Genomic DNA, 26,526 nt, shown 5'->3' with positions numbered 1-26,526 from the left:
TTGTGCAATGGGCCACATTCAAATCTCCCGTTTTAGACCTTGCAATGCCCCCAAAACAGGACACACATCTCCTATAAAACCCACAGGGAGAGGCAAGTGGTTTCACAGGGCCAGTCTCCTCATTTGCTGTACCTAAACACTTCAGTAACCTGTTTCAGTTTCCTTTAGAGAAAGTGTATTGAGGCATGCATGGACAGCTAGAGAACGCAGCAGTTCAAAACAAGCTACTGATTGTAAATATTCTCAGAGTTAACTTGTTTTGGATAACAAGCATTATGAGTTAGTCTCCTGGCCTTAGGCACCAATGCTGCATTTCAGTTGGTAGTTCAGGTAGTCTCTGAGATACATCTTATTCAATTATTTCTTCCCTGTGTTGAGAACACACAGATCACATTTCCCTAACTAAAGAAACAAGATACTATAAAAAATGATGTTTCCATTATCATATCCTGCTTCTGGAGAAAACCACGCTACAAGAACCTGAAATCTACTCTACCAATTGACTCAAAACAGTAATGCAATTTTAGTATAAATTACGAATATAGCAGCTGTGAAGACAGAAGAACATTTTAAAAAAACACAAAACACAAAACCCAACAGCCAAACAAAAATCTTTTTCCCTTAAAATTTTTAGTTATGTTTTAAATAGCTTGAATTCAGAATTACCAATGAAAAACTAACATTACAACAAGAATTGAGAGTACAACATGGAAATTGCTTAAGAAAATTAATGTTACATTTAAAAATTTAGCAAAGGCAAACCAATATTGTGGTCAGTTAACAGTTCAGTATTTCAACAAAATAACAGTCTATCTCCTCCCATTAATTTATGGACACCACTTTCTTCTCCTCCCCCACATTTGTAGGTTAACACTATTTTTAAGTAAGTTTTCTTAGAAGTTACCTATGGACGCAAAGAAAATGATGGCAAGAAAGTCACGTATTGGTTCAATACAGGACATGATCTCCTCAGTAACCATGTGACCCTGAGAAGAGATCAGAGCTCCGGCTAAGAAGCATCCCAGCTCCATTGAAACATCCAACAGCTCTGTGATCTGTCAAGGAATAACAGAGAATCTATTGCTGTTCTCTAGCCCTGAGTGACTTTATATACCATTTCACAGTGAAATTACAAAACTGTACATTATACTGAATGTAGAGGAAGCTACTATGTCTTTATGCAAGTGCAACAACAAATGGAATTCAGTGTATGTATTTCAGTGTTTTGTATAAATACAATGCTGCACAAGACTCACAAAACCAGCTTGCCCTCCATGTTTCCTCCTTCCCCACAAAAAACAAAAATACATTTCTTAATCTACACTATAATGCTTTGTGTCATTCTTAAGGATAGCATCTGATTTCACAAAAACAAGACAGACTATAACAGCTTCAGAGTCAGGATTACATAATACTGCTTTATTTCACAACCTCAATGTAAGAACAGCATATTTTCCAGCTGTCAAATAAGGGGAAAAAATAAAAATCAAAGCTTGTAATTTGGGAGAATACTTTCAATTTAGCAGAAGTCCCACACATAAATTACATTTTATTATTGTAAACAGGACTTAAATGTGCCTGTGTACTTTACTGAAAAGGGATGTATTTAAGTATGTGAAGCAAACTGCTGAAATGAAGCACAATATCTGTTTGAAAGAATTCAGACTGCTTCATTCTTTTTTATTATTTGAATACAGTACTAGAAGGAAGAGATGAAATATATGTAAAGAGACTGAACTAAAAACAAAACAACTGCTTAATACAATGCTCGGAACATTAAAAAAAGCAAGCAGTACTTTAGTCTGTATAAAATAAATTTTAAAATAATTACTTTAAGACCATGCTTCTGCAGATGGTCATCTTACTGAGGAAGGGCAATGGTATGAATATTAATGGAACATTTAAAAGTGAAGACTTATTTCCAAACTAATTTAAACAACAATATACCATAGTACATTTATTTACAACATTCACCACATCATGAATGGTGTTACACTGTAAGGTATGAAGCTAAAACTCAAGTGACTTGAAATTAATGGAAGAGAGCAAAAGACACAATAAACAAGTCTCCAAGCTATGTATAAAATGCTACCTAAATGCCAGAATTTTGTGTATTGAAGTATAAATGTCTGAATGCTCATCACATAACTCCGTCTGTGCTAACAATCCGTAATTTATCGCAAGACATTTAAGACAATGAATTGGTTGTGTCTACTAATGCAAATAGGTGCTAATCAGGCAAAACCAACAACATTGTAGTATTACTCTCATCTTAAAAAAAGAAAAAGTTTCAGTGCTTTTCACCACAATCTCAAATTGTAAGAGGGAAGAAGGAAATCTATATGAAAGGCTTTAAAATCACCAAAAGATGAATAATATAAATGTTTCCTATTCATAACTGTTTCCTTTAAGCTCTTCTCAATCCCATGTTTGAGTATGATTAAGATCCAATATAGCCTCTTCAAATAAAGTTGAAATTATTTTTATTGTTATCAGCCATAATAGAGCTCCAGATCAAAACTTTTATAGCTAATATTTTAGGTACTCCCATGTACATTGTTAGGTTATTTTATAAGAAATTATTTAGGATCTCTGATATCAGAACTGCATAATACTGTGCTGTTATGAGAATTGCTGTTCAGGCAAGGAGCAATTTAAGCGTGAAAGAAACATGCTTGTTCAAAAAGCATCAGACATAACTAGAAGGAACTGTATGTCTGGTTAGGTTTGCTCCCACAGCATAGAAACTGAATTCTATGCCTTCACACTATGGCAAACAGCTCAAGGGCCTGGTAGATAAAAAGACAAATTTTGCTATTTCTTGTCTACTCTTTAGGTACTACACAACTTCAGGTCTACAAAATCTACAGGTTGCTCTATACACCAAAAAGTGTAGAGTAGATGAGAGGGCAAGAAAAGAATCAGAAATTACATTATTTTATTAACCACATACCCCCTCCTACCATCTGTTCTTCAGATTTTTATCTAGATTTATACAGAGATTCCTTTTATTATTGCCATCCTGGTCTCTGGTTGTCCAATAATATTACCAATGAGTAGACACATTTCCTCAACTAAATGTATAGCATCAGGATTTATTACTTATAATGTGTGGGCATACGTGCACACACACATACACAGGAGAGGGTTTGTTTTACTGGCAAGAGGGCATTTCAAGCAAGATTTCTTATACGAGTAAAACTTGAAAAATATTTTGCATTTAGTATTCCCTCTCTGCTTGCATCATTTTTAATGTTTTGCCTTTACCAAACAGGGTTCTAACGATTACTAATCCCTGGGCTCTCTGCACTGTCCTTTTCTCAACTCTTACATTACAGAAAGCTTTGCAGTCATAATGACATGAAAAGTTTTGTCAATTTACATGTTTTTCCCAATACAATTTAGTTTTCAGTTGTTTTCAAAGGTCTCATTTTACTCTAATTCAGAAAAGATTGCTTCGTTTTCACTAGAATATTGGATTTTTATGTTCAAATGTTCTACCACAGCAATAAAGAAAAAAACATTACTGCTATAACATGTTCCAGTTGAATTTCAACTATTTATTCAGCAGTTGTTTTATCTATATTCTCTAATAATGTGTATCTTATTGCTACTTTTTAATCATCATAGAAGCTTAATGAATATGGTAAGCCAGTAAAATTAAAGAAATTCCTGATGGAAACAAATGTATTAGAATTTCAGGCTTTAGTAACTTGAATTTGCCCATGAGTAAAGAAATGAATTCTAAGCTTGCATTTTAAGAAAGTAAAGTCTAATAGAAATGAAAACAATTTTTAGTGAGTCTTGTAAAAACACCATCTCAACTGCATTTTATGAAATAATTAACTAGAATATTTAAGATTACAGTTCTTCCTTAATCTTCTCCTTTTAATTGATAGAAAAGGAGTTCATAAGCAGGTTATGAACCATTGAGAAATACACCAGGCAAACCAGGAATGACATTCCTAATACACTGCAGGAAAAAGTGCGTACATTTTCACATATAGAGTACTGCAATAACATAGCTCTATTCTCTTTTCATCTTTTTGGTATATAAAACAAGCTGGCAGTTTCTATCTGCTGCCATCATCCCAGGACAACAAGAACGCAGTCAAACTGGAAGCCACTTTCCCTCCAACCCCATGTGTATGCACAGTTCTATAAATATGCAAATATAACTACTAACCTTTTTGTCAGGTCAGGTTTTATTTTTATCCAATTCCTTCATTACATTCAGCGAGGTAGTTTTAAAACAAAACAAAACTGACCACTGTTCATCAGCAGATATCTAATACTACAATTCGTTATCAGGATAGTGTTTAAAACAATTTTCCTTGTAATGTTTCTGTACATACAGAACATGAAAAAGCAACACTACACCAGTGAACACTCTGGCTGACTTATAACATGTTCTTCAGCTCACTGTGGTATGTATCTCACCCTAGAAGTACCAGTTTGGCCATCAATCCTAAAATGGTCATATTTAAAACCATATGCTACATTTGCCCTTTACATTGTGATTCTAGAGAACAGTTCCCCAGTATTTTTTTTTTCAAAAAAAAAAAAAAAAAGAGTGTCTGCATAATTCAAAGCCTGAAAAGAAGATGTAGTAATGATCTACTGAACCTTTGCTACTGATGACAAGGTACATGATTAAAAGATGCACAACTGCGTCTCAAAGTCAGCTAGACTTTTATAGGATTGGCACTTGACATGATCCCCCAACCTGATCTGCCTATCTAGTTGAGGAACAAAAGGGAGGGGAATTTCAGTTCCCAGTATACTTGGGAAGAGAAAGGGGTATCTTACGCTCCAAATCCTGGTAAAAATAAAATCTCATATTTGAGGTTTGGTGCATCTTTTACATTTAAGATAGTTTATCAAGAAGAAACGTATTTAAGATCCCATTTCAGATTTAGTGCGTTGCAATGTTATCCAATGAGCTAAGCAGTTCAGAAATGCTCAAAAGTCACTTCCATACAGGAAGTTCTTCAACTGACAAGATAATTCCTACATCAAAATTGCTTACTCATGCTGCAGTGTAGGAACCTCTTCTGTCCTATCCTCCCTCTTGCTTTCCCATATAGAACTTGCCCTTATTGGTAGACAAAAGGCAATTCTTGTTTAATCAGTCATCTGAGTTTCTCAAACACTGAAAACAAGTAAAATAAGTTTATAAATATATATAATGTGCATTACATGTGCTAGTGTTACAGATGAACCCCAATACAGGATAAACTTTGGTGTACCCCAGAAATCCATTCAACACTGCAGCACGTAACAAGTAACTGTATGCATGAAGCAGGAAAATTATATCATTCCTACCCTCTTTGTCATGTACTGGAAAGGATGTGGCCTGCAGAATAACTCACATGCTAGAAAGTGAGTCGAGTTAAAATATTTTGTTTAAAAACAAGTTTTCTAAATGGAGCTGCAGAGTCATCTTTGGCTAAGGCCACTAAAATATGCACTCTCATATTCCTCCTACAAATTCAAAAGCTTTTTTAGAATTACACCAGCATGGAAAATTCTGTGTTTGCAGATAATTATACAAACTCCATTGATAATTAGGCTTGGTTTTCCATGGAGAAAGATAATTGCTTTCCTAGCTGGTACCCAAAACCCTTAATTTATCCTTTCCAAACACATGCAACATTTTTACAAATTAGATTACCATCCCCCACCCTACGTTTCTATTCCTGACACAGTAGGGCCTCTACACCAATTAAGATTTGTTTTCCAGAAAATTTTTTTATTGATCTGTTCAGCTGGACAACTAAATACTTATTTGTTTTGGGGGCTTTTTTTTTCTTTCTTTTTTAAAGTCTTTGTGCTCAAACCGTAGCTTGTAGCATTACTATAATGAACGTATCACTGTCAGTGAATAGCAAGCACCTCAACTGGTTTACTGAGGTTACACGCAGTATCCTTTATACTGTTCCCTTTTATACATTATTTATCAACTTTAAAAGGAAAATCGTTTTCACTTAAAGCACACAAAATATTTGCTCCTTCACAAATGCTTCCCATGCTGAAGAAGCATTCTGTTTTCACAGCATGAATCCACCACCCAAGCATATACTCCCTCGGGTTTGTATACACACACATCTATTATGTAAAGTCATATAGACAAACTCCTTGTACATTTGTTATGATTTGGGCACAAGACACCCAATTCAATCACATCAGACTAAGTAGGCTATATTTTTAATGAAAGTAAGACTGCTTCTACATACCATAATATTTTATGCAACTTTTGTGGTTTGGTTGTTGTTCTTTATTGAACTTGTTCTACAAATGTGAAGTCTGCTTGTTAGAAAGTAAAAAGGAGAAACTAGTTCTATTCTTTCCCTCATTAGATGACACGTTTGGAAAGTGATTAGCCAATTAGAGGGATGGCATTTTCAACCTATACAATAGAAATCAACAAATTGTAAAGCTATGTTCTCACTAACTTCTTCCTTGACCTTCTTCCTGGAGGAGGTCAGCTTTCTCTGTTGGACCTGTAATAATTAAGCAAATACCTCTAGAAAAAAAGGCACATGCACAGGAACTTTTTGGGATATTTTTTCTCAGAAATTCTCAGAACACATAACAATCTGCACATCCAGGATAATGGAGTTTCAAACCCACAACATTATCAGCGACTGTCACATTCTGCTCCCCAGCAGAATAGCTTTTCAGAGGGCTGAAACATAAGATACAAACAAATAGGAGGGAGATTCAGAGGAAAACGAACCAAACCCACAAGGGATATCAAGACCTATGAACCTTAAGACATTTCTTTACTTTCTCAACTTCATGCCACCAGTCTATCTCCCACAGAAAATTATTTTATAAAAACCATGTTGAGAATTAGCTATCGAAAAGAAACTTGTGAGAAAATGTCACAATCAGCCATTATCAGTATCTCAAAACCCATCCTAAGTTATTTTCAAATGCATGAAGTAGCCCAAAATTAAAAATAGAATCATGATCCTTTAACTGGCTGTATTAAAAGTTACCAGCAGAAGTTCAGCTGATAGAATTTAAAATTTTATCTCTTCTTACTCATCTATGCTGTAATGCATAAATCGTTTGTGCATACAGGGGATGTTTTAAAACATTTTAAAACCAGTTAACTACAGAGGTACATGGCTATGCAATAACAGTAAGTCTGATGGTTTCTGTGATACTGATGCAGTAAACTACCACATCTATCAAAATGTTTTATTAATGTAAAAGATTACCGTTAACATAAGGAAGATGAATGCAGTTATTCCTAGAATGAGGATTTCTTTGTTCCCTTTGCTTTCCGCATGCAACTTGCGATAATACGGTCCTATGAGGTAAGTCTTTATAACAAGACTTATAAGAAAAACAGCAGCCAGAGTAAAGAGAATTTGGCCAATCAGTATCAGTATTCTCAGTATTTCCTTGAAAATGCTGGAAGAGAAGAACAAACAAAACATTTCTTTCAAGTGCTCTCATGACTCCCAACCAGTTCCCCTTGAGTGAAAAGATCTAATTCCACAGATGTTCAAAACATGAGTAGCTACAGTAAGATATTTAGATACATTAGTAAACAAAATGAGTACTAAATCTGCTGAGTGCCCAGCAATCTCTTTTACAGCTTAGAATTTACTTCTGTGTTGATTTGAAAAAAGATTTTTGTTGATTGATCTTCAAGGGAAGCCATCAGGCTCAGTAATACTATTGCAGAGTCTTTGACAAAAATATGTCCTGAGGGAATAAAGTAACTGAAGAAATTAACTTTTATATATATACACACAATATCAAACTTTTCACCACAAATTTTACGTACTGGACAGGACTGAGGCAGCTAGAGCAGAAAGAATAATCTCATACAACATGGTGAGTACAAATAGTAAAGGGAACTCACAGAGTGCATATTTTTCATAGAACTGACATTAACTGTAGCACACTCATACTCATATTGGTGATCACATACTAATTGGAAGGGTGTAGGGGGGAAGAGATATACACTATTTTTTTTTTACCTGGAATGTGTGCTTACTCCTGCTTGAATAAGTGTAGGCATGACGGCTATAAATAAACCAAGCTGCACATCCTGCATCACCAACATGCCAAGCAGTACGCTGCTGTAGTCAATATCCCCTGTACGCCAGCAAAGCAGTCATGGAAACATCCATCAGAGTCTATGAATGCTTGCAATGCTCAGAAATCTAGAAATGTCTTAACCAAATGGATGCTAAGTGTAGTTCTCAATGGGGTGAGGTCATTCAAGGTATTCTGGTTCCCCACACACACACACTAGTAAGTAAATTAATATACATATATAAAGACATATTAAAAATATAAAATATTCATATGAAGCTTCTGTTACACAATAAAAATAAAGACTTTGCTTAGCAGTTAAGCACTATTTATGCATTTACTGGAACTCCTTTACTGAAAACATACAGTCTTTAGAGTAACAGACAGATGTAAAAGCAGCATGTGTAAAACGTATACTTTTAATTTAGGCATTAGAATATGAACATTCTAGAGGGTGGGGAGAACTTTAATGCAGTACATATAAGGGAGCTTTAAGTGGAAGAAAGCAGGCTGGCAAAACTTCTGAAAGGAAACACTTGGAAGCATTTGACAAGCTAGCAATATGGCACTTGAAGGTACTTACTTGAAGAGCTGTTTGCTATGAAAGACTACCTGAGCTGGTCTTAGTTTGCTGAAGAAGGATGTGAATTATTTCTTTGCCCTGATGACAGACTGGTAGCAATGATCTAACCCAGTAACCCCTTACAAAGCACAAGGATTTCAGACTATTAGTAAAGTCAGTTCTTAACATGGAGAGTACTGATTTGCCTGCACTGCCTCCAAAGAGGACTGACGATGTAAATAGCAGGTACACCTCATAACAAGAATATACACAATGCTGGCTGGTGTTAAAGGAGAATGATCACTTGTAAACTAGACTTAACAGTGGGTTTTGTTTTGTTTTTTTAACTACTCTCTCTCGTAATATTACAAAGTTGACTTATTTCAAATTTTTTGTAGATAATACAGTAGTCCGTTTTTAAAATCATACTTACCTTCTTTATCGCCTCGAACACTACCTGCAAGAAATCTTGACACCAGTGGTGTGCTTGATAAAGATAAACAAGTGGAAATGAAGACACTTTGAGTTGGTCTAATTTGGAGTAAGTGTCCCCATAGTAAACCAAAGGCAATCATCAGAACTGTCATGTAGCAGGGTCCTTGCAAAGATATTTTCCATACCTTGGGAAGAAGACAAGTTCTTATGATAAAGCCTGATGACACTCTTCTCACTGATAAGTTGCAATGATTTTCAGCAGAAATAATCAGTTAAAGTTGCATGATTTGGGGCTGCAGTACTGGGCCACAGAAGTAACAGGCTATCATGCTATACATCCTAAAACTCTTAAGTTACTATGCCTAGTAGATATTCTAGGCCAGAAGGCTCACTACCAGAAATTAGGTCAATTTCCCAGAACTCACAGACAAATTAAGGGCCAAAGGTCCAGTATGGGTTGGAATATATTAAACTGATCTTCCATGTAATGATTTATTTGATGCGATTCCAGATTGGGAGAAAAATAGGAGTCACAAAGGCCATCATCAATACCAGCAGCCCATCCCACACTACCGTGCAGGGAATTCTGAAGTAGTAGTTTACATATTACAGTTTAGGAACACTTGAATTACCAATTTTTATCTTTGGCTTTAGATGGACTAGAAATAGCAGATTAAGCTGAATGCTCATAAATTTTAACACACTTCAATTAAAGTGTTTATAGTGTCATGAACTCCAAACCATTAGTTTAGGAACAAATCACACAATGCAACTTTTTACATACACACATTCTTCACATATTTTGCAGCAGTATTTTCCACTATTAAAATTCTAGGTGGTTTATGAGATAACTTTTTTTTTTTAAAAAAGTACCTTTTTGCTGAATCCTGATGGTCACATCATGTAATATGTCAGATTGTACTAACATACTTGCAGAATCAGTTTATTTGTCGGTACAGCATGTATCATTAATTCAGTATGCAGTACTTTAACTGATACATTTTTTTTTTGTAACAGGACTAGCACACATCACTGGATACTCCATAACAGCAACTGCATGTTGCTGCATGTTAAAATAAAGCAAAGATGGATTGCCATAAATAGTGTGAGATTCTTCTAGTAATCAAACTGTTTTACTAAAAAGAAGAGAAATAGTAAAGTTTTGGGTTTTTTTGAGACACCAAATAAATAATGCGTTCTGTTCTTTCCAGAGACTTAAGGAGCAGAAGCAAATGTTGTATTTCTCTTTTGAAAAACATATAAAGTTAATCTGAAATAACTGATAATTTGAATGTTAACAATTAAATCCCGTAATATAAAGGTAGTACACAAAAATACCTTTCTTAATCTTTCAGGAGAAAATTCCAGACCAACTAGAAAGAGAGTGAAGAATACACCAAACTCTCCTAATGTTTCCACCTGTACAATAGACTTTAAAAAAAATAAAATCAGTGCACAGCAGTCTACTTATAATACAAATAAGTCCTCTTACAAAACAAATTGTTTCTCATTATGTTTCCATAGGTACTTCACTTCCTGGTCATATGACACCAGAAGTTCCCTCAGCATCTTCAGGGTTCAAACATTATTCCCATCACCTGGCTGCTACTAGATAGTTTGGTTGGATAGTGCTGGTCATCCAAAATGCACACATGCATTGATCTAGGTAAGCTTGCTTGCTTGCTGAAAATGAAGAGGTTACATTTTATACATATGCTATTAACTTCTGGAATGCAAGCCTTGGGGGTTTATTTCTGGCTAGTTATTTTATTGGTCTACTAGTATAATCCTTCTGCTAGACTGTAGTTGCTGTTCTGTGCTCCATCCTGGACTCCATGCATCCATCACTCAGACCAGTATGACTACCAGCCTTTCCACTTCAGAGAGAAGGGTACAACAGCAAGAAAAGTGGTTGTCATCCTTGTCACAAAATAAAAATGGGGCTACATCTGCCTGAAACCCTGAGGAATGCTGCTGGTGATGAGTTGCAATTCTAGGGGCAGTTCAGTCCATTGTATTTATCAATGATCTAGACACAGCACTTAAATGCACCATTTTTTTTGCTGATGATACCAAACTGGAGGTGCTGTTGACTTTCTTGAGGGACACCAGGCCACTAATCAAAATGTGATTTTTATAGCTAACCACAGCCCATCGTTTCACATGCGCTAGTAATCAGGGTACACGTGATGGAGCTAAAAAGGTTCAAGAGGCCTTGCAGAGGGATCTAGAAACACGGAGCACTGGTCAATCATTAATGGGATGAAATTTAACAAATTGAAATACACCTAGGATGGAGTAATGCTGGGCACAATCATAAACTGGGAGAGGAGTGGCTGGAGAGCAGCCCTGCAGAAAGAGATCTGGGGGTGCTGGCTGACAGCAGCTCAGTATGGGTCAGCAGCGTGCCGTGGCAGCCAAGAGGGCAAACAGCATCCTGGGGTGCACCAAACACAGCATAACCAGCTGGCCAAGAGAGATGATTATCCCGCTGCGTTCAGCGCTGGTGCGGCCTCACCTGCAGCACTGTGCAGTTCTGGGCCCCACGATTGAAGGAGGAGGTGAAGGTCCCTGAATGCGTCCAGAGGAGGGCAACAAAGCTGGTGAAAAGGCTGGAAGGAATGTCCTATGAGGGGTGGCTGAGCACTTTGGGCACGTCTAATCTGGAGGAAAGGAGGCTGAGGGGTGACCTCCTTGCTCTCTACAGCTTCCTGAGGAGGGGAAGTGGAGAGGGAGGTGCTGATCTCTTCTCCCTGGTACCCAGTGACAGGTGGGAATGGCTCAAGGCTGCTCCAGGGGAGGTTTGGACTGGACACAGCAGGCTTCCTAGAGAGCTGGTTGGTGCCCCAAGCCTGTCAGTGTTTAAAAGGCATTTGCACAATGCCCTTAATAACATGCTTTAACTTTTGGTCAGCCCTGAATTGGTCAAGCAGCTGGACTAGACAATCGTAGGTCCCTTCGAACTGAAAATACTTTATTCTAAAAATCTAACACTTCCTTTTTATGTATTTACAGTCCAGAGCAGAAGAGGACATGGTCTATCATCAATCATAGAGAAGCAGAGATGGAAACTCTTCCCTGCCAAATTAGAATCTGCCTGCCTCCTCAGTTCCTCCAACATTCAGGTTTTTTATGAAATATAGAAGAGACAAAAAGAGGGAGCAAACACAAAAGACCCAGTCAACGTGAACATTATCCAGATGAGTAATATTTAATCACAGTTCCAAAAGACACAGGCAGCTCACTAAGAAACTGTCCTTAAGAAATCTCTCTTATGTCTGTTCTGACCACATCATCTTCCTCAGTGTAAGCCTCTGACAATTCATTGTTTAATCTCTTTCTAATGGAAACTTAGAAATTTGTTTCTGTCTCAGTGGTCAAGCTTTCCAGACCTTCTCAACACAGAAGTTATGTACCACACAAAGTTTATTATTTAATCTCAATTTTAGAATATGAAATTTTTAAAGTGTAGTATTTGTAGCCTTCTCTTCCAATAAGAGAATGACAAAATCCTACAATTTCTACTCATCCCTACTTACTTTTGAGCCCAACAGTCATTTTCAACAGAAGTCCCCATAAAAGCATATGTTGCAAAGACAGTAAGTTCCAAGCAGCTACGTGGATATCAATGTAACAGACACATTTAACTTAACTTGACATTACCATGCAACCTTAACACATGTTCTGTTTTGCCTGCTAGCTAAACAATTTGTTAATGCACACCAGACCACTAATCAAAATGTGTCATGTCTAGCCAACCACAGCCCATGGTTTCACATGAGCTAGTAATCAGGGTACATGTGATGGAGCTAGAAAGGTTCAAAAGATTTCAGGAATGTGGGCAGGGGAATGGAAAATAACTAGGGTGACTAGGATGGATGAAAGAGCTATGGAAATGAAAAATAATTCTCTAGGAAGCCACGCTATGCTACTCGGGGAACTACAGGTCTGAGTATTTCATTCATTTAAATAATCTGGCTCTCAAATGTGATGTTTTATGATTAAAGACAAAAAGAAAAGAAAAAAAACCCCAAAAAAAACAGCCCACAACACACAACTTTCAGCTTTCACTTTCAACAACTGCTTATGTCATGATTATATAGGAGAAAATAAACCAGAGCAAAGTGATTTAAAGACATAAAATTGTAAGGCCTCCTTTTGCAAAGCTCAAGGTTTAGGGTTTTTTTGTTGGTTTTTTTGTTTGTTTGTTTTTGGGTTTTGTTTGTGGGGGTTTTTTGGGTTTTTTTTAATACATTTGAGGTTGGCAGTACCATACTCTTTTAAAACTACTTTGAAAGATTTCAACAAAAGAAATCAGTCAAGAAGCAACTTGCACGCTTACCTTGATGCTATTTAGCCCTGATGGTCCTAGGAGTACTCCACAGATGATATACCCAAACATGGTCGGCAATCCTATTGTTGTGCACAGCCAGCCACATGGCAAAGACAACATTCCTATTGTCACAATATCCTAAATATGTAAGATTTACAAATGCATTAATATAAATGACACAATTTGGTGATAAAATTAAAGACTACTGTCTTTAAAAATTAAATATAGACTACTGCCTATAATGAAAAGAAAACAACTTCAGTAAACTAACCTGCACACTTCATTGTAGATGTAAGCACTGTGGTTTTGCAGATGAAGCAGGTGAGGTACTGATATTAAGTAACTGGTAGCTTTAAGGGCTTTTGATCAATTTATTAAATATTTGAAATATATTACAGGAAGTAGACTGTTTCCTGGGGAATCATGGGGGGAATGACACTTTGCATTAAAACAAAACGGTGAAACGATCAGGTTTTGGCTTTTTTATTTTAAAAATATCCCAATCCAGTTATTCTTGATAAAGCACAAATACAATAAAAAAAATCATGCCTATGTATTTTCCAGCATCCCTTTTTTCATTATATGACATGAACAGATATATTCTCTCTAGTGACAACGTGCAAGTGGCTTATGAGGTACAGCAGTAGCTTGCTTTAACACCAATGCAGTCCAAGAGAAGGGACGGTGTCCCAAAGGTGCAACAAGTTAAATCAAATAAACCCAGAGAAGAATCATGCAAGCAGCATGATCATTCTTGTTAAGACTATACCAGGAGTTGGGAACATACTGGCCAGATCACCAGCAGACAGAGGAATCATGAATGCTAGCATAAATTTAGATGGGGAAATGCTGAAACTATATTCAATTCAACCAACCAGTACTAGCATACAAACTAGTGGAATGCCTCTCAAATTATTACCTTTATGAAATGATGATCAGCACGAGGAATGGTTGAATCTCTGGGCTTGGTAAGGATATACTGATTGTTCTGGGAATCAATAAGCATACTAAGACCTAAGTCATCCTCTACTTCTCTTTTTGAAGCATTTCTTTTGGAGTTGGCTTCATCTTCTTCCACCCTTAAAACTGCTTCAAAGTTTACACCTCTTACCTGTAAGAAAAAGAAATCAAACAACCAAAAAATGGGGGTCAGTGAAGCATACAGTAAAAAGGGATGTTTAGCCGTACTTGAAATTGCTCCAGAATTTGACAGTGACTAAAAATACTGCAGTTTCTTCTTAGAGAAGTCTTTCAGTCTCTTTATCAAAACCGTATGTCCAGAAGTGAAAAGGCTATAATTTGCTTTACATTTTAAAACCAAGGGGGTTTCCAAACCACTTTGCCCAAGTTGCCCAACAAAAAAAATATAGACAGGGTATCAAAGCTGTAAAATTCCAATTCAGTATTTTCAATTGCATCTAATCTGAAATATTTTTTTTTAAAAAAAGCTTTATCACATCTAGAACACAAAAGGTTGGATTGAAATGTAATATTTTATTCCCTTGAACAAAACCAAAGAGATTACAAAGTGATATTCAGTTTAAAAAAAACGTGAAAGGACTACATTCCAAGTCAAGAAAAAGTCACTGTCCTGTAAAGTTGAAGGAGAGAGATTAAGAACTTTTTCTACTTGGCTCTGTCTTCAGTGCCGGTAATTACAAAGTGGAAATCATCCCAGTGTCTTTATTATTCCCTTATTTTAAATAATGTGTATTTTATCAATATTCAGAAACAGTTCAGGTTGTTACTTATTTTAGACTCCGGTAAAGAGAGCAGGCTCTTGTCATTCCAGTGACTGATTAGAAAATATCAGCTTTTCTGGACTGCCATATTTGGCCCAAGCAATTCCCCAATTTAATGAAAAAATGCATTCATATAAGCCATCTATAAAGCAGCCTCCTATTTTTCTTTGCCAGTTCCCCAGCACATTTCCCCAAACTGTTCAGATAAATATTGCATTTTCAATATTTAATATTTAACCTGCAATTTTTATCCTTTTCTTCCACTGCTTACATTTGTGTGTGTATAATTACAGAAACCTTCTATTGTGGGAATGACCTCTTCCCCTGGTTTTGTACATCACAGAATGGTTTGAGTTGGAAGGGACCTTCAGCATCATCTAGGTCCAACACCCCCACCCCACCCCACCCACCCCCCTGGCCAGGGACACCTTCCACTGGACAAGGTTGCTTAAAGTCCCATCCAGCCTGGCCTTCAGCACTGGCATCAGCAGCTTCTCTGGGCAACCTGTGCCAGTGTCTTGCCACCCTCACAGTAAAGAATTTCTTCCTTAGATCTAATCTAAATCTACCCCCTTCAGTTTAAAGCCATCCCCCTTATCCTATCACTACATGCCCTTGTAAAAAGCCCTTCTCCATCTCTCTCATAAGCCCCTTTAGGTACTGGAAGGTCTCCCCAGAGCCTTCTCTCCTCCAGGCTGAACAACCCCAAGTCTCTCAGCCTGTCTTTATATGAGACATGCTTCAGCCCTCTGATTATCTTCTTTGTGCAATTTGACAGACCTCTAAAGAATTGGAAGTCAGTAAGAATCAGACAGAGGGGGAGACAAAGGAATTTGAAACATATTATGAAGATTGCAGAATTATTCAGAAACGCAAAATATCTGCTTCATACATGAGTGTTTTTAGCTATTGGACTGGGAGGCTTACAATCATTCTCTTTTTATGCATTATAAAAGTTGTCTTTTTACTCTTTTTTGCCCAAACCTCGGCCTTTTAAATATATCTTGCCTTTACCTTCGCTAAGCTCCCCACTTACCAGGCTATTTTGCAGTCCAGAATGAGGTGTCCATTGCCAAGTCTAAGAGATCAAACCAAACCATGTTTTCACCTTTTCAGCTGATGGGAGAAAGCAGGAGCAGATGCATGCCACATACATGCAAACTATTCTGACAGTATTGGAGCACAGAAGAAAGGCCTCCCTACAGTCAGCAAACAGGAAGAACTGTTTCTAATCAGATACAAACTTAAGTGCCCAATCCTACTGGTTTTGTAAACTTTCCTCCTGACACCCTCTCCTACAGCCTCATTCTTACTCCAGGGATACTAAAACAGAGCTTAGAGCTTACTGTTAAATGTTGGCTCTGCAACATAAAACATACTTTACACTGACTTTCACACTGGAATTATTTCACAGTTCAGTGCAGTATCCCCATCTTGCAGATGACTACTACTTTGCCTAAAAATCAAAATGCTAGTAAGCCAACATCTGTTCTAGTACCTTCTTGGGAATTTAATGTTATGACATCAGCAATAGTGTTCACCAAGCAAAACTATCTTATAAAAATACATCAGTAATGAAGCATCTACTTTGAAGCTCTGGAACTCCAAATCCATATGGAGTTTGTTATATGTTCCTTTGTACTTGGTAGCTTGTGTGTCCGGACTCTAACCAAACTTCTCTGCATCAACATTAAAAATGTATCAAAGACCACACGAAAGCAATGCAATCTGATAAGCACATTCCTCATCTAGTGGAGTTCAGAGTCTTGCTGAGCAACAATATTAGGAAAAAAAGGAAGATGTTTATAAGATTAAGAAAATTATGAAAATTTTTTTTGTTTTTCTGTGTTATATATATAAAAATCATACACTGTATGGATATTATGGTGCATTTAGAAAAGAGAAGGGAGCCACCAAAAGACAGACTATGCTACAAGAACAAGAGTAGATGTCACAGCTTCAGATGAGCTTTTAAACACTAATAAATTTGAGGACATGAGAGAAAAAAGTTCTCTTCAGGACTTTATTTCCTAAAACAGCAATTCCTGAAAACAGGTTGTACTTAACAGAATACAGTGTGCAAATACTCTTGTCTTGCATTAAGTGGGTTAGCTCGGATTCTTTCTTCTCCCCCCCCCCCCCATTTTTACCTACTACACTTCTCTGATTATATTTTAATACAAACTTTTGTATCTTTATCAGATTACTGATGAATCTATTAGAGCTTCTTTGTTCTATTGTCCCAGTGTTCTAGCTTCAGAGAAAACACGCTAAACATTTCTTGCAAAGACGGAGATGTAAATAGTCCTCCAGGTCGCATTTCACGATTCCTTTTCTTTCATGAATAGAAATACAAACAGAAAACCAAGGAGGTACACTGCAGAAAAAAAGATGCTTTGGCGTTTGGCCAACTGACAGGTGTAGTGGAAGAAGCCTCCTTCCTGGTCTCTTTCAAACGTGCCGTTATGCGCCGGCGGAACGGAAGAGGGCACTCCAGCCAGCTCATCCCTTCCCCGCTGTCAGTCCTGCTAGGTAGGATTCCCACTGGGTACAAGTGCTGCGATCGGGCATACATACAAAGTAAAAAGCTGCTTTCACTTTCTCTCAATACAAGATCAACTACAAAAAATGGCCTGGCTTTCTACTACTGAGCAACTGTTTTTTCTTCTCAGCAGAATTCAAGAGCTATGCTCGCCTCAGAAGTCAACCTGCAAATCAACAAAAGCCTTCCAAAAGCAAAAACCAAGTAAAATTGCAACCCACGTTTATGCAAACAGGACCAGTTTAGAGAGTCAGTCTCTGAGGACAGCACAATGAGACACTAGAATAAACTGATGTACTCCAAGTTCTTAATATATACAGCCTTACCTGAGTGGTACTGTCCATCGTTCAACATAGAAACAATGAACAATAAGCCAAGGTAGAAAAAGCAGAGGAAGTCTGAAGCGGAACAAAGCAACACCACAAACACATTTCCAGTCCTTACCTTAAACAATGTATCTTCTCCCAGACTGTGAAAACTAACTGCAAGGATTCTTGTTCTCCCATAACTTTCTCAACAAAACGAAAGAGAAAAAAGCGGAGACTATGCTTAACATGGTAACTCTGTATCCTACCAAGTCTAAGTATCACTGTCACCACCACCACCGAGATGTTACAGCTCTCATGGGCTGTATCAGTGAGATAGATTACACTTATCACTGTTGAAGTGGCAGCTGCAGAGAGGACTTTCAAATCAAAACCAGAAATCACTAGGAAAAAGGAGTAATTATTCCTGTTTGCTACTCCTAATGAGCAATCATTCTACCACTAAATAATTTCTTCTGTTGAGAAGCAAAAAAAAAAAAACATAGAGCAAAACTGTTTTTTTAAAGTAGTCATTAGAATCCTAACAACTATATAACACAAGAGAAACACCCCTACAGTGCAAATATCAACTAAGAAATAAATGCACGCCAATGAAAAGAAAAAGACTGAGTCTAAAACGCCACTTACAGATTTGTTGTCATCAAAGGCATGCTCTTCGATTTCCTCTTCCAATCTATCAGCTGCCTTCCTGACATCCTCTAGAATTTCATCAAGCATTGACAGGCTTTTGTTTTGATGCTGCATATTCTTAAGGGCTTCAACCTGATGTTTTTCCGCTGCTAGGAGTTCAACATATTCCATTTCTTCCTGTTCAATTTTACAACACAGAGATACTAAGTACTGGTCAGGCCTTCAAGTAGAAAACCATCTGACAAATGGACACTTTTTTGACACAAAACATCTTACAAGTGGAATTACAAAAGCAATATAGACTTTATAATGGTATTTGGAGATTACTTTCTCTTGTGCTGATTTTCAGTGGGGGAAGTGGGCAAGAAAAACAACCACCAAACAAAATACCTACCAATCACCTTTTCTTATCCATTAAACAGTAGAGCTGCCCCCAAGGTTACAATCCAGAAAATACAAGAAAGGAACTACTTTGAGGAACTCAAGGAAATATTTCAGAGCAAAGTAAAGTTTAGAGCTCAGTGCTTTAGCAGGGAAGCATAATAACCTTGAAAGCATAATTTTACTAGCTACAAACAGACAAACTGGGAGGAAAACACAATGAATCCTAATTTTATAAGCCATTTTATAAACATGGGAAGAGGTCTGTTTATGGTTTTGAAAAATTACAAGTACTGTGGAAACAGCTACAAAAAAATAAAAGCAGTTAGAAGAAAGTACAGATGAGCAGTCAAGCACTCTAGCTGAGGTTCCTGTTTATGTTTCACAAGAAGCATTTTTCCTATCAGAAGTAAAATACTTGACTTTGTCAGTCTTTTCCATTTGGGCCACTTACGAGCTTGCACTAATGTCTTCTGAAATCCATTTCTAGGACTCAGAAGTAAGAAAATAAAAAATGCTGATGTGGTTTGACTTGGTGCAAAAATATTTCAGTAACTTCCCTGATAAAAGTTCTTATGTTTCATTTCTCTGTTTTTGAACCTGAAACATCCAAAGCTAGAAAGTTTTATTTACCAATTAATACAGGACCTAACACTGCACCTTCTACGTGCTTATCAAGACAATAAAGAATACTTTGTACATTGACAGAGTATAATTTGAGGTGGTTTTTTTTTAAAAAAAAAAAGATGTTTCACTTTACATGCCTATGTTCTTTTAAAGGTGCAATGATGGAGAGACAGAACAACTATGAATGAGGAAACATATGCAAAGGCAGGCTTCTTCCTTTCAGTTAGATTCAGGATGCTGAGAATATTTAAAAGAACAGATGTAGGGTCTGTCTCATCAAGTAAGCCAATATTATTACCAAGAGAAAAAACAGACCAGGCAAAAAATATAAGCAATCTCTAGGTCAGACTGAATTCCCAGAAAACACAAGTTTCTATCTCCATTTTAGATGCCCTGCCATATCCAACCCAGTTGGAAATCAAACAGAACACAAGTGTCTCTTAGGTTGTGTGCTTTATCCGTTTTATTCCACAAAGATATCTTACATAACCTGGGCATCTAAAATGATCCTAAACTCCTATGCTTAAATAACTGGAGTGTCCCCTCCTCCACATGTTTCCCCTTGAAACCTGCAAGAACATGCATATAATTTAATCAACTCCTTGACACCCAGACAAGAGAATGTTCAGTACAGTAACCGTAGCTTAACTCTTAAAATCCTGTCAGATGAATACCTCTAGTTGTGGTGAAACCACAGAATTGTTGTATGTTGGTGTTTAAAATTGCCATAGTTACAACAGCACGATGAAAATTACCCAGTTCCCAAAATAATTTGGAGCTGGGAAAAACGTAACTATTAATGCATTTGGCCCAATGTCAACTGCTTTAGTTCATATGCAACACATAGGAGAGACAGTCACTCTCATACAGCCTCAAGGAAAAACATTTCCTATCTGTTGTTCTCTGCTAACAGACATTGCTTGAAAGATGTAAAAAACAGCCCCCACATGAGCTGCAGATTCTTTCCTCAGTCAGCAAGAGGGAATTGACAAGGCTTAGACTCTTTCCCCTCAAAAATGGAACAGGTTTTGAGTGGAGAGTGCCAATCAGACCTTTCTGTCAGCTGAGCCAAACAGGCTGAACAGAGCTAGAGGTAAACTGCAGAAAAATAAATAACACTAATTTGCAAGAAGTTAACTTTTTCTGACTAGCGAGGTAGAAGAGCTTTGAAAAATAATGAAGATAAAGGTTTTTGTAGTCTATTAAAGCGGCATCTCTGTTTTCACCTACAGACCAGTGACATGGCAGTAGAATGGGATAATCTGAGAACAGTGTCCGTAAAAAGAACAAGCTATCTCTAACAGCCTGCTACGTGTTAAAGCAGAAGTGCATCACAGTACAAACAGTATTCCACAACTCATGCTGGGATTGGAGACATTGGATCACAAGGTACATACCAAGCAATCTTTCAAGCAAGGTAATACAGATAAGGATTGTGCACTATACCTTTTCCCAGCAGCAGAACCAGCATGAAATACATCAGACATGCATACATATCCCAACACTAAAGACTTTCAAATACTTAACAGAAATAAAATGAAGGGAAGAATCCAGCATCCTCTACAGTCATTTGTATTTTCCATTCAATCACCGTTTAAAAAAATGGAAAGGACATCTTATGAGTACACCAACAAAGTAATCATTACAATAAAATTAAACTGGAACAAGACTGAACCTAATGTGTGTTTTCTGAAGTAAGTAGTCATCCAAAAAAATGCTTCCCATGTAAATTACATTCTTTTGGCATGCATTTTGCCACTATCCTTTGTTTCACTTATATAACAGTTGTAAGGTTAGAACAACAAATACACACTTCAAAAAATCATGCACATGATGTAAGATGGAAGGGTGTAAAAGATTGCTCATTCAAGTAAATATCTGGATATGATGATACAAAAAAAGCCTACACAATCCACCTCTGCAGTAGAGTTTTGACAGGACGCATCTAAAAACATCATTACACACGCAGACCTCATTTTATGAGAAAAATGAGGAAGCGCCATCCTCAAGTTCAAGGATAGATCACTTCAGTATTTCATGACAATTGCTACCATTTCTAAGCAGCAGAGGCTGGCACTACCATTAAATGCCAATATCAAAGTCATATTGAGCATTTCCTTCGAACACACCTAGATCCAACCTACTCCCTATCCAAATCTGTTGTAATTCAGTCTTGGTTTTCACAGCACAAACTGCTGCAGTCTCTCAAGTCTGCATCCCAACTTATACTTCCACTAGCCCTTCTTGCCACAACTCACTGCACACCCTTCTTGTACACAATCCCTTGCCACCTTCATCCCTGGAGATCTGCACATCTCTTACACAAATGCCTTTCAGAGATTCTCCCAGCTCAGATCCTATATCCCAATTACATTTTTTACCTTCTCTTGATCCCTTGAGCAAGGGCATCCTATTCTTTTAGGAGACAGAAGACAAAGAAAATCCTTACTATATTAGTCCAGTGGTTGAGGGGTAGAGCAAAGAAAAGACCAATTTAAATACCAGATCAATTAAATGACATTTTCTCTCAATGGGAGACTTTCGGTACGCAATCTCAGCACTATCAAGTCCAGCAGACAGTGGCAGATTGTGCACACCCTAACAGGTCTGCATCGACATGGGAACTCAAATTTTCCATGAAATACTTGTGCTCAACTGTTACTCAACTTTACCAAGGAAAGCACAGATATTTCAGCTGTCTCTTTCTTGGAAGCACTGTTTTTCAAACCTGTACTTCCTAGGTTAGGAGTGCTACACTGAGATTAAAAAACTAGTCATCTCATATTTTGCATGTCCCTTCTACCCGTATCTACAGGAATATAGAAATAAAAGGCAAGAAGTCATCCTGTTTAAGTTGCAGATTTTGGTTGAGCAATTCTCATTTAAAGTGGAAAAACCAGTATTTTGTCAATGTATGGTATTATTTCCACTCTGATAATCCCACTGGCTTGGCTAGTGCAACTGTGCTATGGGCACTGACTCACTTCTTGTATTCCTTTTCCTTTAACGTAATAATTGCCATAGGTCTCATGATTATGCTTAGCTTTGTTTTGAAATAAGAACTATTGACTGCTAGTAAGCTTTAAGCTCTATGCCAGAATTACTTCTAATTTTACTAATGAGAACAAATACTTCATTCAAAATCCATCTTAAACAGTAAACATTGCAAGTTTTAAGTAGAACCTCTTTTTTATTAAAACAGACTGAAGTCGTGCCATAATACAATTAAAATCACAAGTAGAAAATTAATACTCTAGTAATATACATGGGGGAACTAACCTTAATTGCAGCTTCTCTCAAGGCTTCCAGTCTCTGTCTACTGCTTTCTTTCATATTTACAACATCTTTGTAATCACCCTGTAGAGCTCTCTGGAGGCCATGGATTGCTTGAAAGACTGAGTTTTCACTTTCATTTAGCTCCTTTTGGAAAATTTCAAAGGTATGCACCTGAAAAAGTTTCTCTTCATCTGACAGTCCTGCATCCTTCTCAACAGCTCTCATAGCATTTTTTAGTTTGTTGAGAACAACGTTCTTTTGGCGAAGAAGACCAGATAATTTTCTGCAGCTCTCCAACACCCATTGCTTTCTCTGAGTGATAATGGCTCCTTTTCCACGGTGCAGCTTTATTGCATGCTTTACTACATCTTCATGCTCTCCAGGGTTTGCTAACTGGCCACAAGGTAGCGAAACCAACATCCATAGGGGAATAAAGCCAGTCACCTTCATTCTTCTTCACTTTTTATTGCTGTCAGGAGCAACTGATAATCCGCAACTGCTCAAAACTTTCTGCTACATGGCTTCTGCATGTCCAGTATGTGTACCAGGCTGCAAGACAGTACCAATTGGTTATCAAACATGATAAAGTTGGGCCATTAGGTTAAATAAATGTAGAAAACAAATGTAAGACTGCATTATATGATTGAATCTGTGATCCTGCACTATGATCTTCAACAGAATGTATATGTTCTCCATCAGTCAACAGTTATCAAGACCAAGAAAGAGCCCAAGGATATTGATATATATGAAATTTCATTTTCCCCTTGACTATTTTCTATGTATCATCTTGTTTTAAAAACACTGAATGGAAAGCTTAGTCATTTCACACAGTAGTCACCTGCACTTCTTATATGAGAGAAAAACCGTTAAAAATACTAAGTCACAATGCCATAGGCTGTACTTGAACCTAGCACCAGAACTCATTATTCTTATCTATTAGTAAACCTTTTGTCTTTTTTCAAGAGCATCCTAAAAAATTGTATCATTTATTTATACAGCCTCAAAAGCATTAACACACTCAACTATACAAAACATAATGAAAAAAGCTTAACTGAAATGGATTATATTATAAATCATATTTGTGAAAGAAACATTTCTACAGTAAAGAAAAAACAGCAAAACTTCCCGGACTTCTGAGCACTACTAGTTTGGATCAAAGACCTTCACCTGAAAGGGTACATGGCCTTGAGGTGTTTTACTTCAAAGCTAATCATTGATCCTCACGATTCTAAAATGGTTATAGGAACATTAAGAGTAAAATCAATTCATTCATAAGTTCATTTCCCAGAAGCTACTTGAAGGTCTATATTTAAACTGGTGTATTTGCTTTTATCACCAAGCAGGATAGTTTCACAACTAAGAACTAATTTCCTTCCCCCAGATCCTACAGGAAAATACTGACCTTATTGTAAAGTAACAGTTACATTTTCTTTTAAAAATAACCTCAAACAAACACAAAACACCATTAAAAAAAACCAACACCCACACCCCATGATAACAGTGCATAAATGTAGGTACAAAACATACATTTATCACTTAAGTATGGCATTCTAAAAATGTACAACATACACTACACATTAGTAGATCAGTAATAAAGCAGGTATTTGCCTAAAACTTTAGCTGCAATCTTGATCTCTGGGCCAACAGCTTTAATCAGGAGCTAACATATGGACACAGCCATCTGGAAGCAGTCTACCCAAAAGATAATCTTTTCCTATAATGCAGCAGCAGTCACAATCACCAGTATCCAAGCCAGCCTTTGTCAATATATAGTACGGGAAGGGAAGATGGCAAGCACAGCCATGCACGACCCTCATTTTTAAATGCCCTTCCATCTCTGCTTCAGAGACAACTGAGGAAACCTGTCTGTGGGTTGGATTATTTCTTTTCAACGCAGGAAATACAAGCCAAGCTATTTAGCTATCAATAGCGGACTATAGGCTAGAGTTTAATAACATGAAGAGCTAAAACTTTTAAAATTAAGAACTAACAGGTAATTGAAGTAGTAAAAGCGTACTCTTAATATCACAGCAAAAGCATATCTACATACTCTTAGTATCAACAAAATAGTAAAGTAGAAATATTTCAAACCTTGGACAAAGCTACGGGTTTACTATTTTTAAGAGACCTGGAAAAAACAGCAATCCTCTCCACCTGGCAAAATTCTAGTGTGATATTTAAGGAAATACTTCTTCACATATACAAAGTAATACTCTTCCTGTTCAACAAGTTTGAGGGAGAGATTTTTCTGAATATATTACAACCTATTCCTGCAAGAAAGGGGGAGAAGAAAACACCTAGTGTATACTCAAGCTTCCATCTGCAGGGAGTCGAGTAAAAAAACTCTACTGCACGACTTAGGCAGTATGTCAAACTGCATACCTAAACTCTGAGCAAACTAGTGAGCTTGCACGTTGTTGCACCATGTAACCTCACCGCCGTGGCTCAGACACAGTACAGTTTTGTTTCAGCAAGTGTTTTTTACTGGGCTAGCAAAGACTATTTAGAAAAGTGGCACCTGGGGCAGTGCTCAAAAGCTCTTAAGGGAAAACCGACCGTATGTATAAAAATGTATGTATTTCAGAGTGCTGATAAAGAGAAAAAACCCCCACACGCTTCTCCAGGCACCTAGTAGGTATCTAATTTGAGGGAACTCCTGTCGTTTGGAGTCCTTTTAAAGCACAGTTCGTCTTCTGACGGACCGCAGCTCATCTTCCGGATTTTTCTTTCCTGACCACGACGCCGCCGTACCAGGTTTCGTCCGGCTGCCTTCAGACCGCGCCGCCGGTGCGAGCCCTTGCCCCCTCCCGCCAGTCCTTCCCGCAGCGGCCCGCCGGCCGCCACCCTCCGGTTCCCCCAGTCCGAGCTCCTCCCCGGGACCCGCCGAGGCGGGGGCGCCGCCCGCTGCCCCCGGGCACCGCTGCCCCGGCGCGCACCCACCTGAGCGCGATGGCGGCCGGCGGGCAGCGCCCAGCACCGCCGCCTGCTCTTCGCGGGCGCCCGGGCGGCGCCTGCCGGTACCTCTCCCTGGGGAAGGCCGGCGGGGGAGAACGGGAAGAGATCAGGAGAGCGCGGGTGCGAGCAGCCCCTTCCCCGCCCCCTCATGGCGGCGGAGGGAGGGAGGGAGGGAGGGAGGCAACGAGCCCGCCGCCCCGCAGCCCACCCGGCAGCGGCGCTCAACTCCCCAGCCCCGCGGTGAGGCCAAACCCGCCGCTGGCTCTTCGCGGCCCCCACACCCCCCCGCCGGCAGCCGCCCGGCGCCCACCTCAGGGCTGCGGCTAGCCCGACCGCCAAGCGGCAGGAGACAGAGAGAGGCACCGGCCCCGGGCGCCGTTTCCTTCCCCCGCCCCGCTCACCTGCGGGAGGCCGGCCGGCCGGCAGCGACCAGGGGAGCGCGGGAAGGCCGGGACCGGTACGGCGGCTGCGGCCGCTGACGGAAGGTGCCGAGGAGCCCCGTCCTCGCCAGCAGCCTCTCCCGCCCCCCGGCCCTGCGCCGCTCGCCGGTGCGGCACCTTTAAGCGCAGAGTCAGACGGGATATGTAGTCCGAGCGCCTCCTAGCGGCGCCTCACGGCAACCGTAGAGCGCGCTCTCCCGCCCCCAGCTCCGCGGCGCA

General features: G+C 38.5%; 1 protein-coding gene across 4 annotated transcripts in view; it reads right to left on the bottom strand.

Annotated features, from left to right (window-relative positions):
- TMCO3 (transmembrane and coiled-coil domains 3) overlaps positions 1-26,426 on the bottom strand; it is a 36,049-nt gene extending 9,623 nt beyond the window's left edge. The window contains exons 1-11 of one of the 4 annotated variants that reach the window (XM_056328908.1): positions 26,269-26,425; positions 22,916-23,461; positions 18,626-18,805; positions 14,308-14,499; positions 13,398-13,526; positions 10,394-10,486; positions 9,054-9,240; positions 8,001-8,118; positions 7,230-7,425; positions 6,456-6,503; positions 905-1,055 (exon numbers count right to left, since the gene is read on the bottom strand). In XM_056328908.1, the coding sequence (XP_056184883.1) occupies positions 905-1,055; positions 6,456-6,503; positions 7,230-7,425; positions 8,001-8,118; positions 9,054-9,240; positions 10,394-10,486; positions 13,398-13,526; positions 14,308-14,499; positions 18,626-18,805; positions 22,916-23,362 (1,741 nt within the window). In that variant the 5' untranslated portion in view covers positions 23,363-23,461; positions 26,269-26,425. The other 3 variants (XR_008820238.1, XM_056328909.1, XM_056328910.1) reach the window with 3 other exon arrangements.
- Positions 26,427-26,526: the final 100 nt, after the last annotated feature.

This window comes from Falco biarmicus, chromosome 2, assembly GCF_023638135.1.
Source record: "Falco biarmicus isolate bFalBia1 chromosome 2, bFalBia1.pri, whole genome shotgun sequence".
In the NCBI taxonomy this organism is placed as follows: domain Eukaryota; kingdom Metazoa; phylum Chordata; class Aves; order Falconiformes; family Falconidae; genus Falco; species Falco biarmicus.
Note: the sequence above shows the minus strand (reverse complement) of the source record. Positions and strands in the feature narration are given on the sequence as shown.